Raw genomic sequence first — 17,749 nt, forward strand, 5'->3', positions numbered from 1 at the left:
GGCAGTCACTGCAGTCTGGGCAGCATCTGCCTTCGTTGGGTCCCATGATCCCACAGGCCTCACTGGTTCTCTTTCAATGACTCAGAGGTGTGCAAGGTTAATTAGGGTCCCCAAAGGCTGTCCTTCTGTTGTCTCAGGCCACTAAGCCACTAAGCTGTTCACTGAGTACCCGAATTTTCTTTAATGATGTAACAAGACCAAAACAGGTGCTGCCTTATTAGTGCAGGAAGAACAAAACCAGAAAAAGCAACTTAAACAGCAGTTGAGGGAGGGAAGGTGCAGGCAGGGTTGAACTCCCAGCCCGCTCTCCCGGCTTGGTGGCTGTGGGCCCATTTCCCCCTCTCAGCCTCATCAACAAGTGTACAAGAGTGGGAAGCAGCCCACTGAGACCTGGGAAGCAGAGGCACTTCCCCAAGAGGTGCCGGGGCTGTGCTGGCAGGACATCCGCAGCTGAGTGCCCTCCCTGCCAGCCCTGCCCGCTGTCTTTGGTCTCTCTTGGACCGTTCACCTTATGCAGGTGCACAGTGAGCCCCCAGGAGACTTGCTAGGCTATACACCAGTACTGGGACAGGTGTGGAGACATCGTGTGGGCTCAGCTTACCCTTCTCCACCTCGTGTTCCCCTCCTCTGAGCGCTCTACAGCATCCCCTGGGACTTTGCCCAGGCTCGTTTAAAGGGACTCTTGAGACCCAGTTCTTCCATTGCTCAGAGTAAAGCTGCTCCCTCAAGGAATTGAAGCAGGTGATCAGTCAGTGTCTTTATTAAAACCACCTCATTAAGTGTAATTCACTCAGCAAGCATCGAAATGACCTCTGTGCCAGGGCCTTTATTTGGGGCACAGGTGGATGAGGTAGGCCCTGTCCTCGGGGGCCTTCCCCTTATAATCCCTGCCCACCTAGCCTGCACCACTTCCATTGCCCTTGGAGGGAGTGATACAGAGCAGGGGATCCCTGCCAACTCTGCTGCTTTTTTGTCAGCCAATAGAGACTGCAAAAATGCCAAAGGCTTTAAGATGACCCATCCACTCAGGGTTTTCAGTTTTTTATTTCCTTAAAATGCCCCTGAGCTATAATGTCAATGTTGGATATCAGGTGGATGATTAGCATCCTAATGTCCTCATTTACTGCACCTAGCATTTTTGAGAGCAGGGATTTTAAGTCATTTTTAAGGTATGTACTGTGCATGGTTCTTAAACTAAACTATAATAAGAGAAGTTAGACTTCTCCCACTTTGCTCTTACCTGCCCCTACTGCTTTGCCAGGCTGGTGGCCACCATTTAGGCCAGCCATTGCACACATGCTGTGATGCCCCAGCTTCCTCTCACCTGGCGTTTGTGTATTGTGCAAACTAAGTGACCCCTCATCTGTCCCAGGTCCTGGGCTATCTGGGAATGCAGGGAGGAATCAAACACAACCCCTGCCCGCCAAGAGCTTTTAGTCTGGAGAATATGTATATGATAACTGCACTGATGCTGGAAGAAGTCCTGGATCCTAATAAACGACCTTTGGAAGTGTTTCAGCCTCTCCATTTGTTTCCTTAGGCACAGGGATGACAGTGAATCCAGGCTCACAGGGTCAATAGTAGGGTTCAGCAGTACAAGTACCATGTGTCATGTGCTTCGCACAAGTGGGAGCTGTGATCAGTGGTGGCTGTGGATGCTTGGCACTGAGCATGCCCACGACATGGTGACCTCAAGGACAGGTCAGGGAAGGCTTCTCAGAGCCTGCAAGGCTGAGCACAAGTTCTCCAGGGCACAAGGTAGGAGAAGGTGTCTTAACCAAGGGATGACAGATACAAAGACCCAGAGAGAACAGCTGCCTGGCTCATTTTTAGAGTGCTGGGAGATCAGGCTGAAGAGGTTAGCAGGTTTGGGCTGTATCCTGTAGGCAGAGACGAATCCGTGAAAGGTTTTAAGAAGGAAAGTGAACACAAAGTTCTCTCTGATAGCAGGTAGGGAGGTAATTCTCCGTGGGAAAGGCAGCAGTGACTGCTTGATGCCGTTCGTCCCTCAACCCAGCCTGGCTGTCATAGCCTCTGCTTTGCTGGGCGCTGTGCGACCTGCAGAATGTGCCTCCAGGCCTGGATCTCAGGACTCTATTGTCCAGTTGCCCCAGGTGATTCTGAGTGTGGCCGGATCTGGAAACTGAAGGGTTGAGGAGGCCCAGGGTGTTCCTCAAAGAATGGGACTCCCCAGGGAGGGCTTTTCCACAAGCAGGCATAAGAACACCCTTAGTTTAAGAAGAAACTTGCAACCTTCCTGCAGTCCTCCAGGTGTCCTGTGAACAGAATGCTCCAGCTGCTAAGATTCCTTTGTGTGCCCAGTTCTCCCCATGCCTACTGTGTGCCGTAGCCTCTGCTACAAGACAGGAACACAGTGACTCATGGGACATAGGCTTTGCCCTTGAAAAGTCATTTCTGTGGAAAGGATGGATTTCAACCACTAGAATCATCTCTGTTCCAGCAATATGTTTAAAAAGTGTTAGAACATTCCAGAACAAAGTCCAGTTCATTCTACCTGGGACGTAGGAGGAGGCAGAGAGCAGCATGCATGGTGGTATGGCTGGGCAAAGGGATATCTCACGGTCCTCCAGGGCAGGCTGTGGAGAGGCTGAGGAAAGACATGCTCCAGGGGGAGTGCCCTGGGTTTGTGCCCTCCGGTTCCATGGCTGTGCTCTCACCCTCATTCTCACTGCAGGCTGTCCCCAGCTGGACAGCTGCGCATCCTGTAGCCCGTGGAGGAAATGCCGCAGACCCATAGGCCACCTCCCCCGAGTCCCTACTCAAGGCTCTTAGCTCCCTTGGTGATTTCCTTCTCCATTCTGAAATGAGTAATCTCTGAAAAGTGGCCTAGGGAAACAAAGGTGGAAAGAAGGGCCCCAGGGACTTACTAGGGAGTTACAGCCATGTTATATAATGTGGACCTGGGGGTTCAAGGCGGCCTTGAGGGTCACTTGTCTAGTCTTCTATCCTGTGCTTCAAGAAATAAATTTGGTTTGGGCAAGTCTCACTTAGTAAGTTTCCCTGTCATTTCTTCCAGGGCAGAAGAGGAAAGAAACTAACGGGTATTGAGCACCTACTGTGTGCCAGGCCCAGGCCAGGTACTTTACGTAATTTATTTCCTTCTGACCTCACAACTCTGTGAAGTATGGTTTTATTCCCATTTCAGGAGTGATGGGATTAAGGCTGGATAACTGGGTACTGTTAAGATCCTGCTGAAAGGTGCAGAATTGGGATTTGAACTCACAGCTGTGTTGTCTCCAAAGTTCATGCTCTGCATCCCTGCCATGAGAAAGCTGCGCTTGGGTTAGAGTAGCAGAGTGGCAGTTGGCCTGAGGATGCAGGGGGCTCAGCAGCGTGGGCCTTCTAGTGGCTTCTTGCACCAGGATAAGTCAACCTTGTGGGGGTGGAGGCTCACTGCCCTGTCCTCGACTCGACTATGCACCCAGAGAGGTTCCTCCAGACTGGCTTTGTGGTGTGAAGCAGCCGTTCCACCTCCCTCGAGGGCTTGAGCCCCACCCCAGTGGGAATTTGCTCCAGGGCACTGAGGGGAGTTGTCAGCTCCCGAGAATTACCTGCAGCTCTGGCTGCCGGCCTCAGGATGGTCTGCAGTGTCTTAGCTCAGATGGCCTTCTCATCAGGGACTCAGTGATGCAGCCTGCCTGTAGCACAGCATGCTAGGAAAGGGGTTGGTGTGGCTGTCCTTTGTGTCAAGCAGCTGAGACGTGTGCCAGATGGACTGTAATCCTGTGTGCGTGCATTCATTCATCCAGTGAATGCCTGCTATGTGCCAGGCCCAGGACAAGCCCAGGTTCCTGGGCATACTTAGATAACCAAGATCCATTCTCTGGCCCCAAAGTGCTCACATTCTACCAGCGACTCTGCACAGAATATATCTATGGCATGCTATGGTAGGTGCTGTACTAAAATGATTAGCTCTCCTTAGCCTGCTCCAGCAAAAGCTTCATTGACCCAGGATCTTAGGGGATGAGTTAAGAATTTGCCAAGGAGTAAATGTTTCCCAGCACTTAGTACAATGGTTGGCACAAATGGGGCCTCTGAGGAATATTTGTTGAGTAAAGGAACAAATCGATACATGTAAGAGTAAATGACGGTAGCCGGCCTGGTGAGTTTTTTCTAGGCTAGGGAGGAATCATTTTCTCTGCTTCTCAAAGGGAATTTTAGCTACTGTTATTGTCTTCTGCCTGCCTTGGTGACCAGGAACCCTTGGAGTTGGGTGCCTTGGGAGAACAGAGAGCTCTAGCCCCAGGGCAGCTGGGTGGGTACAGCATGTGTCTTGGGGAAATCCTGGACAAATGTACACAGACCCTTGGGACTGAAAGGAATCCATAGGAGGAATGAGACCAGAATGAGTGCTGAAATTCAGTTTAGCTTCTGAGCAGTCCTTGGCAGCTGTCTTGTCTGGTGACCAGGGTAATTCTCTGACTTCCCAAATGGTGGGCAGAAAGGCCAAGGTGGAACATCAAGTGTTGCCACCAACGAGCTGTGCAGAGTGTGCTATGAGCTGTGATTGTTGTTACCAGTACTGCCTAATGCACAGCCATGCTGACAGGTGCCACAAGCGACTGTCTTCAGATCAGCAACTCCTGCAGTGTTTAGTCTTGGGACCCCTTTGCATTCCTCAGAATTATTGAAGACCTTGTGTATATATTGTGTATATCTTGATATTTGCCAAAGTAAATATTAAAGCTGAGAAAGTTTAAAAATAATCACTAGTGCATTTAAGAATAAAACTATCATAAATAATTTCTTATGAAAAAATAACTTTTCTAAAATAAAAAGTTTAGAATGGTCTAGTTTTCATTTTTGTAAATTTCTTTTTATCTATCCCAATAGAATAAAGCTAGATTCTCATATATGCCCTTGTATTCAATCTGCTGGAATACACTGTTATGGTTGAAGAATATAAAAAAAAAAAAAAATCCAACCTCACATAGATATATAGCTGGGAAAGGGAAAAGTATTTTAGTAGCCTTTCAAGATTATTTTCTTCGTTGATATGTGAGACTTATCAGTGAAGGTTTTTTACTCATTTATATTAAAATCCATTGGTTTGTTTAGCACTTTATTTTCATTTTATTTGAAAGGCAGAGAAACAGAAAGAAACAGAGATCAATCCACTGATTGACTCCCCAGGTGCCCACAACAGCCAAGGCTGGACCAGGCTGAAGCCAGGAGCCTGTAACTCAGTCCACTTTTCCTGTGTGAGTGGCAGGGTTATAGGCTGCCTTCCAGGGTGCGCATTAGCAGGAAGCGGGAATCGGAACTGGGCCCGGTGTTAAACCCGGAACTCGAGTATGTGGTGGAGTGTCCCAGGCAGGTGGTAGCTGGAAATGGGGCCCCGTGTTAAACCCGGAACTCGAGTATGTGGTGCAGTGTCCCAGGAAGGTGGTAGCTGGAAATGGGGCCCTGTGTTAAACCCGGAACTCGAGTATGTGGTGCAGTGTCCCAGGCAGGTGGTAGCTGGAAATGGGGCCCCGTGTTAAACCCGGAACTCGAGTATGTGGTGGAGTGTCCCAGGCAGGTGGTAGCTGGAAATGGGGCCCCGTGTTAAACCCGGAACTCGAGTATGTGGTGCAGTGTCCCAGGCAGGTGGTAGCTGGAAGTGGGGCCCCGTGTTGAACCCAGGAACTCGAGTATGTGGTGGAGTGTCCCAGGCAGGTGGTAGCTGGAAATGGGGCCCCGTGTTAAACCCGGAACTCGAGTATGTGGTGCAGTGTCCCAGGCAGGTGGTAGCTGCCGCACCAGCGCTCAGGACACCTGCCCACCCCCGCACACGTGCTGTAAATGGATCCTTCACCACTGACTTTATAACATGCTCCTGTCATTTAGGAAATAGGTTCACTGATCATCCAAATGTTTTCCCATCCTATTTTCTGATTCCAAGAGATGTGTTAATGTCACCATCAGTTTCATCAGCAAAGTCTTAGGAAGCTGTCAGGCTCACTTGGTGGTGGTCATGAGCTTTCCAAACTCTAGCTTCCATTAGAAAGCTTGAATTTATCCTTGACCACAAGTAGTTGTTTTTCTTGAGATGATGGGCTCGTTTTGTTTATTTTTTGAGCAAATATCTGCATTAGCGAGTTGCTAGAGTCCAGATCTGGAGGTGTGCATCTGATAAGGGATGTGACCATCTTAACTGCTAGGCCAAACTACTGAGAACTCCCGGATTTAATAACTGCAGATACTGGCCCCATTCTTGGGTTCTGACTCCTTCTACTCTGGGGATGTGATCTCCTGCAAGGAACCCTACACTCTCCAGAGGAGATTCTGGCATTGCTCAGAGTAAATCAGAATTATCTTGGTGCATTTTGGGACAGATCCCAAAGCAGCAGAACCTCTAGAACTTTTCCTTGCTTTTCTCCTGTCTTTTGCCTGAGGCTGCTCCTGTACCCTCAACAGCTCTGAAATTTAAACTGAGGTGAGCTGGAACAGTTAGTTGTTGCCCTGGGCTGCTGGTTTTTTGTTTTGGTTTATTTATTTATTTATTGAAGGTCAGAGTTACAGAGAAAGAAGCCAGGGAAGAGAGAAATCTTCTATTCACTGAGGTTCACTCCTCAGATGGCCGCAATGGCCCCTGCTGAGCTAGGCCAAAGCCAGTAGCTAGGAGCTTCATCCAGATCTCCAACTCATGTGGCAGGGGTGGACCATCTGCTGCTGCTTTTCCCAGGCTATTTAGCAAGGAGATGGATCCGAAGTGGAGAAGCCAGAACAGGAACTGGCACCCATATGGGATACCAGCATCAATCATTTCCATCAGCCTTTGTGATGGAGGTAAATAATTGGCTGTTTCATTCACTCAGTAAATGGCTGACCATTGTGGGGGGATACCATGCCAGGTGCTAAAAATAGAGTTTGAGGACAGCAAGTTGAAATTCTGGGTTGACAGACTCTTCAGGCATAAGGAGTCAAAAATGCTAAAATTTGAAAAATGGCAAGAGGTCGCAGTCAAAGGGAACTCTGAAGCAAGAACTTTTCTCTGTATCAAAGCAAAAATCTGAAGGAACAGGGTTTAGGATTCTCACCACCCTTTCTGGCCATTGCAGGAATGAAAATATCACAGAGACATGTTCCTGGCTCCACCGGGCATTATGCCCAGCGTTAGGCACCAGGGTCTAGCGTTAAGACAGGAGCATCGGAGGTGGCCCCTCCAAGCTGGCTGGGCCAGTTTGAACTTAAGTTGACCAAACTCAGGATCGTGGGTACACTGGTCTCTAGTGCACACTTAGTAAGAGCAGAGCAGCCAAGGAGCCTAGTGAGCAGACTGTGCCGGCTGTCTGGACCCCTCGAGCTATACTGTCAACATCTCCCGTGTCTTAGCCCTCTAACAACTGTATGCCAGGGGAGTGGCAACCCTGCTTCAGGGAGAGCTTAGTCTGCTTTCCGGGCCCTGGTTTCTTTCTTAAACTGAGAAGCCACTCTGTCCTGTAAAGTTAATTCCATTAATGGCTAATTTCATTTAATTTGTATACTAGTTTGGCTCTGCAGAGAGTCATACTATGTTTCCATTGACTGAGGGCATCTCATTATAATCTGCAAAGGATGGATTCCACACCTGAGATTGGACTTTGCAGGTGGAGGTCCAGGGTGGAGAAATGGGCCTTTCTGTGCAGGAAGTGGGCATTTCAAGCAGTGTCTCACCAAGCTGCCTGCCAGCTGAATCGCTGTGGGGACATGTCACACGTCTGATTTTGCTACTACATGCCCAGCTGAGCCTGTGCTCGGAGCCTCACCCTGTGCCATACAGTGAGGGATCCAGACAGGAGTCAGAGCTGGTGCTGCTCACCTGGGAGCACAGCCTAGTAGAAGGGACTGCAATGGAAGGCACAAATGCTGTTGCCAGGGCAGTGTGCTGGGAGGTCAGAGCGGGCAAGAGTGGACGGCAGCCCAGACGCTGGGAAAACCCGCAGGACCACCGTCCTGTTTAGGCTGGGCCTTTAAGCTAGGCCTGCCCGGCCACATGTGTTGGTAAACAGAGGAAAGAGGGAGGTCTTCGTGGAAGTGGGAAGGTGCTGAGAGTGTGTGGGAACTTCAGGATCACCTCATGGGGTTGAGGGCAGAGATGAAGATACCTAACAAGCCACCTTAAATTCATGGCCCATGGAAGATCCTCATGCTCTTACACAATGACATTTATTCTTCCCTGTTGCCGCCATCATGTTGTTGCATGGTGCCACATGTTGCACCTGGCAGTGGACTTGGAGCCTTAGCACATTGGATTCTTACAGGCAGGCAGACAGCTTAAGAAGAACTTGCCCAGTGTCAAGCAGCTGTCAGTGACGGGAGGCCCAGGGTTAATGTCCAAGCCAGTGTTCTCCCCACTGCGCCCCAGCCCCTCCCACAAGTGCTTGGCACCACCTGCAGTCACATTGGTCACACATTTCATTCATAAGAATTACATATTTTCTTTTTTTTTCCCCCAAAAATCTTTATCTGAAAGCAGAGTTAGAGAAGGAGAGACAGAGATCTTCCATCCTCTGACTCACTCTGCAAATGGCTGCAACAGCCAGGGCTGGGCTGGGCCAGGCCAAAACCAGGAGCCAGGAACTTTCTCCAGGTCTCCCACATGTGTGCAGGGGCCCAAGGAATTGGGCCATTTCTACTGCCTTCCCAAGCCACTAGCAGGGAGCTGGATGGGAAGTGGAGCAGCTGGGACTCGAACTGGCGCCCATATGGGATGCCAGCGCTGAAGGCCATGACTTAACTTGCTGTGCCACAGCGCCGGCCCCTGTACATCTGCTTTTAAAAAGAGAAGCAATGTTTATTGTACTTTGTCTTGTATATTAGACATTGGAATGCTTGGGCATGCCTACAATATTATGTGTAGTGTATTTTGCATGCCGTGGGAGGGACTTTAAGAATAATTTTACTCATCCAGGGTTTTCATCTTGCATAATGACTTTAGAACCTAACATCCAAAAAAAATGAAAATTCTATTTTCTTGTGTTTGTCTAAGGATATGATCATGGTTATAGGGAGAGGTGCTTGGACAGGAACCTCATCTCCTGTGCTTGGAGTTACTATGAAACCGTGTATCTATGAAAGGTTCCTTGGGCCAGTTCTCAGAACAGCCTCTTCTGACTTAACTTACCCAAACAGTATCATCTCCTATCAGCCTCCCACCCGTTGTCATCAGTTCCCATTGCAGTTGTCACAGAGCAACTGCCTGGCTCACCGAAGTGGTCCTTGGCAGGAACTATTTCAGCAGTGTCTGCTGTGAGTTCCATGTAGAAAGTTTCTGTCCCTCTGGGACACTTTGCCAAGTTCCTTGTGCTTCCCTCAGTGTTTCATTAGGCTCCTGGTACTGCCGTTTGGTGGACCAAAGGTTCAGGACCGAGGTCAGTCTAAGTGTAACATTACAGATAGGATGCTCTGATGGCACCTCATTGTGAGGTAGAAATGATAGCATTTGTTTTATTGCTGGAATAAAGATTATCCCCTTGTTGTTCCTTTAGGCCTGTGCAAATACATGTTATCTCATAGTGGGTAAGTTTAGAAGAGTGTATCAGGGATCAGTTGTGTGATAAACCACCCCAGAACTCGATGACTTAAAACAGCACCATTTACAGTTTCCCACGAGGCCAAGGCCAAACCTTGTTGCTGTTGATGCAGGAAGGCGTGGCCTCTTCTCAGCTGGGCTCTCACCTGTGTCTCTGCTCAGACTGTCTCCTCTCACATCTCCCCAGCAGCCACCCTGCTCATGCTCTCATGTTAGGGCAGAGGGGCCAGAGTAAGCAAGCCCAGCCATGCAGGAGAGCAAGCAGGGCACGCACACTCTTCAACTGCTGCTGGCAGTGAGTTAGCTAGCATCCTATTGGCCAAAGAACGTGATGTGGCCAAGCCCAGTGTGGGTGGGAGGGGGCTGTAATGTAGCAGGGAATAGGAAGGCTGTTAACTGGGGCCATTAAATACAGTCAGCCTCCTAGTCAGGAGCCCTCAGTGTGAAAGAACACCTGTATACCTGGACTTCTGGGTCAAGTCTCTCCTAGAAGGGAAAAAAAAAGTCACATAGGCTGTGTGTTGGACCTGCATTTGGGCCTGCACAGCCTAGCACTGTGCCTGCTTGTGCAATGATCCTCACGACAACTCTGCAAGGTAGGTAGGAACTGGAGCTCACAGAAGTTAAATAACTTGCTCAAGGTCACCCCACTGACACGTGGTCAGGCAGGGATTAGCACTGTGTGTCTGACCCTAAAGCCCAGGTTCTTTGCACCATGCTCGCTGCCAGAGTCTGCCTTGCCTCAGCTCCCACACCATTCATTTCCAGTCGAGTGGATGCTGTTTGACTAGCTCTCCAACCCCTCCAAAACGTTGCCGCAGTCCTGAAGGAATGGTACAGTGCTAAGAAAACCCATAGGTTCTCCCAAGTTCTCCGTTGACTGGAAGCTTTCCGCCAGAGTGGGTTCATCTGTAGGCTGTACAGGCAGCTTGAGAATTGTCCTAGACATGCCGGGGCGGAGAGGGCTGGCTTCTCTTCTCACCTCTAAGAGCTGGAAACTCGGGGCCTTAGAACATTTGAGCACGAGCTTTGGAGTCAGACTCGCTGGGGTCCGGCCGTTTGCTAGCTCTGTAATCTTGGGCAACTCATTTAACTTCTTGAAATCTGTTTCTTCATCTAAAAAAAATGGGAATAAGAACACCTCATTTGCAGAGCTGTTACAGGACTAAAATTAAATTATGTCTATAAAGTGCCTAACCCAGTGCCTGGCACGGAATAAGTGGCATCACTAACACTAATGGTAGCAGCATTTCGAAGGAGAGCCTTTCCCCCTCCTGGGAAACCCTGTTTCTGTCTGTTGGACAGGTCCCCCCCACCGCCAGCCAGTCTGTGCAGACTTGCTGCCTGCTCTGTCACCGGGAACGGAAAGGCTGGGAAGAAGGCCCTTCGCAAAATGGACTGGTGTTGCAGGGTGAGAAGCTGCCCCCTGACTTCATGCCAAAGCTCGTCAAGAATCTGCTAGGCGAGATGCCTCTGTGGGTCTGCCAGAGTTGCCGAAAGAGCATGGAGGAAGATGAAAGACAGACAGGTCGAGAGCATGCAGTGGCGGTAGGTAACCGCTGACAGGGAGTCTCCACATACAGGAGGTCGCCTCCCCAGAGCAGGCAGGCTGTCCCTCCCCGTCTTCTCCGGTGGCTCTCCTGGTGCACCCCATGCCCGGGCGCCGAGAGGCCGCTGGGCTGCCCTGACGGCACTGGTGGCTCGGGTCCACGTTTAGGGGAAGAAGAAAGGCCCTCGGCAGAGCCTGTGTGCAGGATGAGGGCTCACTCATAGGTACTGGTGGAGTATAATCCTGTCTCCTCGTGGGACCCTGCTGCCTTCAGCTCTGTAGCAGCTCAAAAGCCATCTAGTGCTGCGAAGAGAACTCTTTGAGGGCCTGAAATGGTCTCACTTGAGATAACTGGGGGCCATCTGAGTCTGCCATCCTGTGAGACACGGTGGCCAGAGTCTCCTCATTCTCATTGCCCTGCAGACCTTCTCTTGACTCAGGACTGATTGCACTTTAGGACTCCTGTCCTCCTGTGGGCAGCCTCACCACTCTCCCAGGACTCCTGTCCTCCTGTGGGCAGCCTCACCACTCTCCCAGGACTCCTGTCCTCCTGTGGGCAGCCTCACCACTCTCCCAGGACTCCTGTCCTCCTGTGGGCCGCCCTCACCACTCTCCCAGGACTCCTGTCCTCCTGTGGGCAGCCTCACCACTCTCCCAGGACTCCTGTCCTCCTGTGGCCGCCCTCACCACTCTCCCAGGACTCCTGTCCTCCTGTGGGCCGCCCTCACCACTCTCCCAGGACTCCTGTCCTCCTGTGGCCGCCCTCACCACTCTCCCAGGACTCCTGTCCTCCTGTGGCCGCCCTCACCACTCTCCCAGGACTCCTGTCCTCCTGTGGCCGCCCTCACCACTCTCCCAGGACTCCTGTCCTCCTGTGGCCGCCCTCACCACTCTCCCAGGACTCCTGTCCTCCTGTGGGCAGCCTCACCACTCTCCCAGGACTCCTGTCCTCCTGTGGGCAGCCTCACCACTCTCCCAGGACTCCTGTCCTCCTGTGGCCGCCCTCACCACTCTCCCAGGACTCCTGTCCTCCTGTGGCCGCCCTCACCACTCTCCCAGGATTCCTGTCCTCCTGTGGGCCGCCCTCACCACTCTCCCAGGACTCCTGTCCTCCTGTGGCCGCCCTCACCACTCTCCCAGGACTCCTGTCCTCCTGTGGGCCGCCTCACCACTCTCCCAGGACTCCTGTCCTCCTGTGGGCAGCCTCACCGCTCTCCCAGGACTCCTGTCCTCCTGTAGGCCGCCCTCACCACTCTCCCAGGACTCCTGTCCTCCTGTGGGCCGCCTCACCACTCTCCCAGGACTCCTGTCCTCCTGTGGGCCGCCCTCACCACTCTCCCAGGCCCTTGATCACAGGTCACCTCTGCACCTGCCACAATCTGTCCCCCAAAGCCTCCTGCAACTGGGAGCACCACAGCCCCCTCCCAGCCAAAGCCTGGCCCTGACTTGTCCTTCCTCGTGCTTTGGCCATGGCGTAAGGGGCCTGGAGGAGGGGGCTCCTGTGGGGTGAGCTGAGGCAGCAGAGGGTCACCCTCACTGTTGAGTGTTTGACCATGTGCCTTTTTCTTCCCCCTTCTCCAGATCTCCTTGTCACACACATCCTGCAAATCACAGTCTTGTGGGGGTGACTCCCCTTCCTCCTCCTCATCCTCTTCATCGTCCTCCTCCTCCTCCTCGTCCTCCTGCCATGGGAACTCAGGAGACTGGGATCCCAGCTCGTTCCTGTCGGCACACAAGCTCTCAGGCCTCTGGAACTCCCCGCACTCCAGTGGGGCTGTGCCAGGCAGCTCGCTTGGGAGTCCTGCCATCCCGGGTGAGTCTCCAAGCCTAGGAGAGCCCCGGGAACCATCCTTGTAGACAGCCACATTTCCATGCAGAGGAAGCCAGTGATGGAGTACTAAAATCACTTAAAAGTGGAGCTGCTGTGACAGAGGCGAGGGCAGCCCAGACTCTGACTATGGAAGTGAAGTTGAAACGACTGCTGGTAGGGGAAGGTTCTCATTGGCTGTGACAGCTGTTCACATTGGATCTCAGAGGGCCTGGCAGGCACCATCTGAGTAGAAGTGGAGCCTGGGAGGCCTTGAGGGAAATAGGACGTAGATCACGTAGCACCTGAGACCTGCAGTGCCATGGACGACCTGGGGACCCTGGTCTCCCAGGCCTCATTAAGGGGCAGATGTAAAAACACTACATTCTTCTACAAGAAGGTGGCAGTGTGGGCTGCCCGAGTATTAGCTAATTTAGTAGCTGTAGAAGCCACCTTTGCTCTGAGATAACTCTCAGAGACCCAGAGAAGAAACCCTTGGGTTACTGATTTTTTACGTAAATATGGTTTCTGGTCCTGCTTTTGAGTGGAGCAGTATTCCTCAGATTAGGAGAATTCAGCAGCACATAATTCCAGTTACTTCGGTGCATGAGCTGGAAAGACTTATCAAAGCGTTGTCCTCCTTCTGGGGCCCCTGGGGAGTCGGGCATCCACTGGCTGCTTGGATCCATGTGGCCCAAGGGTACAGTCCAGCCTGCTGTTCTGCTGGCTTCTGCCCTGGACCCAAGGAAAACCTGTGCATAAGCAAGTCCTTGAGGGACCCTGAGCGAGAACACACACCTGCTCTTCACACCACAGCAGCAGCATGGGGCCAGGACTCCCGCCGCTTTCTCCCTTGGTCCCGGGCTCCTCAAGGCCATCTAAGTACGCTGCTGCCTCTAGAGTCCTCCAGCCCCCCGGACTCCTGTGTAGGAGGCGCTGTCCTCTGGTCAGAGTAAGCAGGATGCGGCAGTCAATCGGGTTTCCTTCCCTGCTCTGGGCTCCCACTCTGACCCTTTTCTCCCCACTCCACCCACAGGTGAGGCTTTTCCCGTCTCGGAGCACCACCAGCACCCAGACCTCACTGCTCCCCCTAACAGCCCCACCGGCCACCACCCCCAGCCAGCATCTCTGATGCCGTCTCACCTCGGCTCCTTCGGCTCACCGCCCCACTCACACCTGCTGCCCACCACCCTGGCAGCGCCTTTCCCCACCCAGGCTTCAGAGTGCCCTGTGGCTGCCGCTGCCACCCCCCACCCCCCAGGGCCGTGTCAGAGCCCCCACCTGCCTTCCACCAGCATGCCGCTCCTGAAGATGCCGCCGCCGTTCTCAGGGTGCAGCCACCCCTGCAGCGGGCACTGTGGTGGGCCCCTCCTCCCACCTCCGGGCTCTCAGCCACTCCCTAGCACTCCCAGGTAAGCCAGTGGCCTGAGGGACACACTCCCTGCTCGTTTCCAGTTTGGAAAACTTTGCCAAGGGTAACCTAACCTAGAGTGGAAATTAAAGGATAAGGCTTCTCTCGTTGTTTTTTCAATTATAAAAGAATTGTGCTTATTATTATTTTAAATTTTTATTTCTTTATTTGAGAGAGAGAGACACACATGGACACAGCTCCCATCTGCCCATTCATTTCCCAAATACGCACAAGGTCCCCCAGCCAGGAACTGGCAGCCCAGTCCAGGTTGCCCTAGAGGGTGGCGGGAACCCAGGTACTGGAGCCATCTCTGCTGCCTCTGAGAGTCTGTATTAGCAGGAAGTTGGAGTCAGGAGACAGAGCCAGGTACTGAGGCCAGGTGCTCTGGTGTGGGACCTGGGCCTCTTAATCCCTAGGCCGAGTGCCCACCCTTATCTTTTGCAAAAACTTGGATCAATTCAAAAATATATGAAGAAGGAAAAAGTGTTCTCACCGCCTAAAAATAAACTTGTAACGTTAAGGTGTGTCTTCTTCAGGATGTTTCTATATATAAAGAATAATTAGGAGGCCAGCGTAGAAGGGTCAGCCTCCACCTACAGTGCCAGCATCCCATGTGGGTACCGGTTGGAGTCCCAACTGCTCCACTTCCAATCCAGCTTCTTGCTAATGTGCCTAGGAAAGCAGCAGAATGTGACCCAAGTGCTTGGGCCCCACATGGAAGACCTAGAAGAAGCTCCTGGCTTTGGCCTAGCCCAGCCCTGGCCGTTGCAGCTATGTGGGCCTGAAGCAGCAGATGGAAGATCTCTCTCCTCTCTGTTCTCTGCCTTTCAAGTAAATAAATAAATCTTTCCAAAAAATAAAGAGGAATTAGGTACATTTTGACACAGCTGTTTGATGTGGCAGCTCTCCTTTAACATTGCACTGTGGTCACCTCCCCAGGGGCAGTTCTTCAGAGGACTTTCCAGTGACCATAAGACGGTATCTTACTATGTAGCTCTGCACAATTTACTATTCCCCACCCACCCCCTTCCTGACATTTAGGCATTTTTGTTGTTAACCCATGGTAAATAAGGTGAGCATAGCATCTTTGCACCTAAATCTGTCTAAATGAGAAGTTAGGTCCCTTGGGGCGATTGCTGAAAGTAGCTTAAACTGAGAAAGGTTATATTTTTAATAGAAGAGAAAATTTAAAAAAGTTGATGGCAAATGGAATTAGAAGTTAGTTTTGGTACAAAAAAAAAAGTTTGAAATCCACACATCGTTTTTTATTTTTAAAGATTAATTTATTTGGCCGGCACCGAGGCTCAATAGGCTAATCCTCCGCCTGCGGCTCAATAGGCTAATCCTCCGCCTGCGGCACCGGCACACCGGGTTCTAGTTCCGGTCGGGACACCGGATCCTGTCCTGGTTGCCCCTCTTCCAGGCCAGCTCTCTGCTGTGGCCCAGGAGTGCAGTGGAGGATGGCCCGGGTACTTGGGCCTTGCACCTGCATGGGAGACCAGGAGAAGCACCTGGCTCCTGGCTTCGGATCAGTGCGGTGCGCCGGCTGCAGCGCACCAGCTGCAGCGGCCATTGGAGGGTGAACCAACGGTAAAGGAAGACTTTTCTCTCTGTCTCTCTCTCACGGTCCACTCTGCCTGTCAAAAAAAAAAAAAAAAAAAAAATTATTTATTTATTTAAATGGCAGAGTTACAGAGCAAGAGCTCTTCCATCCACTGGTTTACTCCCCAAGTGGTTGCAACAGCCAGGCCTGGGCCAGGTTGAAGCCAGGAGCTGGGAGCTTCCTCTAGGTCTCCCTCATGGATGCAGAAGCCCAAGCACCTGGGCCATCTTCCAGTTCTTTCCCAGGCATACCAGCAGGGAGCTGGATCAGAAGTGGAGCAGCTGGCACATGAACTGGCTCTCATGAGATGTTAATGTCACAAGCTGTGGCCCAGTTGGCTGTGCTATAATGCTGGCCCCGCATACTTTTTTATAATATGCCCTGAACTTTGAACTTCCCTGGGTCTCCCCTGTGGGTTGCAGGGGACTTGAACCAGTGCTCTTACAGGATGCCAGCATCAAAGGTGGCAGCTTAACCCGCTACATTGCAACACTGCCCCAAACTGACCCCAGATAATTCCATTCCATGAACTTTTTGAAGTATTCTTGGATATTTGAAAGTGAATTCTTTGGAGAAGATAGATGTGTATTTTTACATTATAGTTCAGCTGTGTGTCTGTTATGTATTTGTATTTTCCCACTTTGAAATCCTGCCCTCCCTGATCTGGCCCCTCGTGGTGGTTCTCTGCCACACACACATCTTTAACACACAGTGTTGCTGGTGTCTGTGGCTTGGCATCCTCTGGTTTCCACCCCATGCTACCCCAGCAGCGTGTGTGCTCCTGCGGGCTGTTGTTAGGGGTCAGCTTTAGAGGCTGGTGAGTGCTAACCATAGTTCACTCACTTCACTGTGCACCAGTTGCTGAGCCCTGCAGTCATCCCAACATTTTGGCATTGTAAATAACGTCTCTAAAGATGTCTTTGTCTAAAACGTGTTCCCTCTTCTGGATTCTTCCACTTGGAATGGATTCCTCAGGGTGAAAAAAGTTCTCATCAAAGCCGTTTAGGGTTTTATTTTTCTATATTCTCAGCAGCACAGGAATTTTCATTTAAAAAAGAAAAAACAAATTTGCTAATCTCATAGATGAAGAATGGGACTTTAGAATACACCACAGGGCCGTGCTGTGGTGTAGCAGGTAAAGCCACCACCTGCAGTGCTGGCATCCCATATGGGCACTGGTTCAAGACCCAGCTGCTCCACTTCCAATCCAGCTCTCTGCTATGGCCTAGGGAAGCAGTAGAAGATGGCCCAAGTGCTTGGGCCCCTGCACCCATGTGGGAGACCTAAAAGAAGCTCCTGGCTCCTGGCTCCTGGCTCCTGGCTTTGGTCTGGCCTAGCCCTGTCCATTGGTGACCATTTGGAGAGTGAACCAGTACATGGAAGATTGTCTCTTTCTCTCTGTATTTCTGCCCTTCAATGAATAAATCTTTAAAAACAAATACGGTGCAAGCACCCGTGGTAGTGGCTCCTGCCTGGCCTCCCTTTTTAGCCCTTGCCTCATACATAAAGTTCTTTCTAGGCGGGGGCTCTGATGGCCTGCCCAACTCCCTGCCACCTCAGCCTTGGCATGAGGACCGGCCCTGGTGGCACTTCAGCCGCTAATGGCCCAGTTCAGGGCTGTGTCTCATCCTTTCTTAGCCTATGAAAATATTGTTAGAAGACCACCCCCTCCCCCCCAGGGTTCCTGAAATCCAGAGACTGAACACTGTTGGGGGGAATGTGATCTGCACAGACCGGGCCTGCATTCAGCCACTGGCCCGGCAAGGCAGTCCAGCCCTCTGAGCTTCGCCCTCCACCCCTGCAAACTGGGGAACCTGACGCCTTTCACAGGACCTGGGTTGGTTAGAAATGGTGCAGACAGC

The 17,749-nt window shown here is 51.5% G+C and overlaps 1 protein-coding gene across 8 annotated transcripts in view; it reads left to right on the forward strand.

The window, feature by feature from the left end:
* The window catches only part of FAM193B (family with sequence similarity 193 member B), a 32,917-nt gene that overhangs the window by 2,726 nt on the left and 12,442 nt on the right, over nt 1–17,749 (forward strand). For 4 of the 8 annotated variants that reach the window (XM_062188609.1, XM_062188608.1, XM_062188611.1 and 1 more), the window contains exons 2-4: nt 10,823–11,065; nt 12,648–12,879; nt 13,910–14,285. In XM_062188609.1, coding sequence (XP_062044593.1) covers nt 10,823–11,065; nt 12,648–12,879; nt 13,910–14,285 — 851 coding nt within the window. Of the gene's footprint in view, nt 1–10,725; nt 11,066–12,647; nt 12,880–13,909; nt 14,286–17,749 lie in introns of those variants that run through there. The other 4 variants (XM_062188614.1, XM_062188616.1, XM_062188615.1 and 1 more) reach the window with 4 other exon arrangements.

Source organism: Lepus europaeus, chromosome 4 (assembly GCF_033115175.1).
Source record: "Lepus europaeus isolate LE1 chromosome 4, mLepTim1.pri, whole genome shotgun sequence".
Classification (NCBI taxonomy): domain Eukaryota; kingdom Metazoa; phylum Chordata; class Mammalia; order Lagomorpha; family Leporidae; genus Lepus; species Lepus europaeus.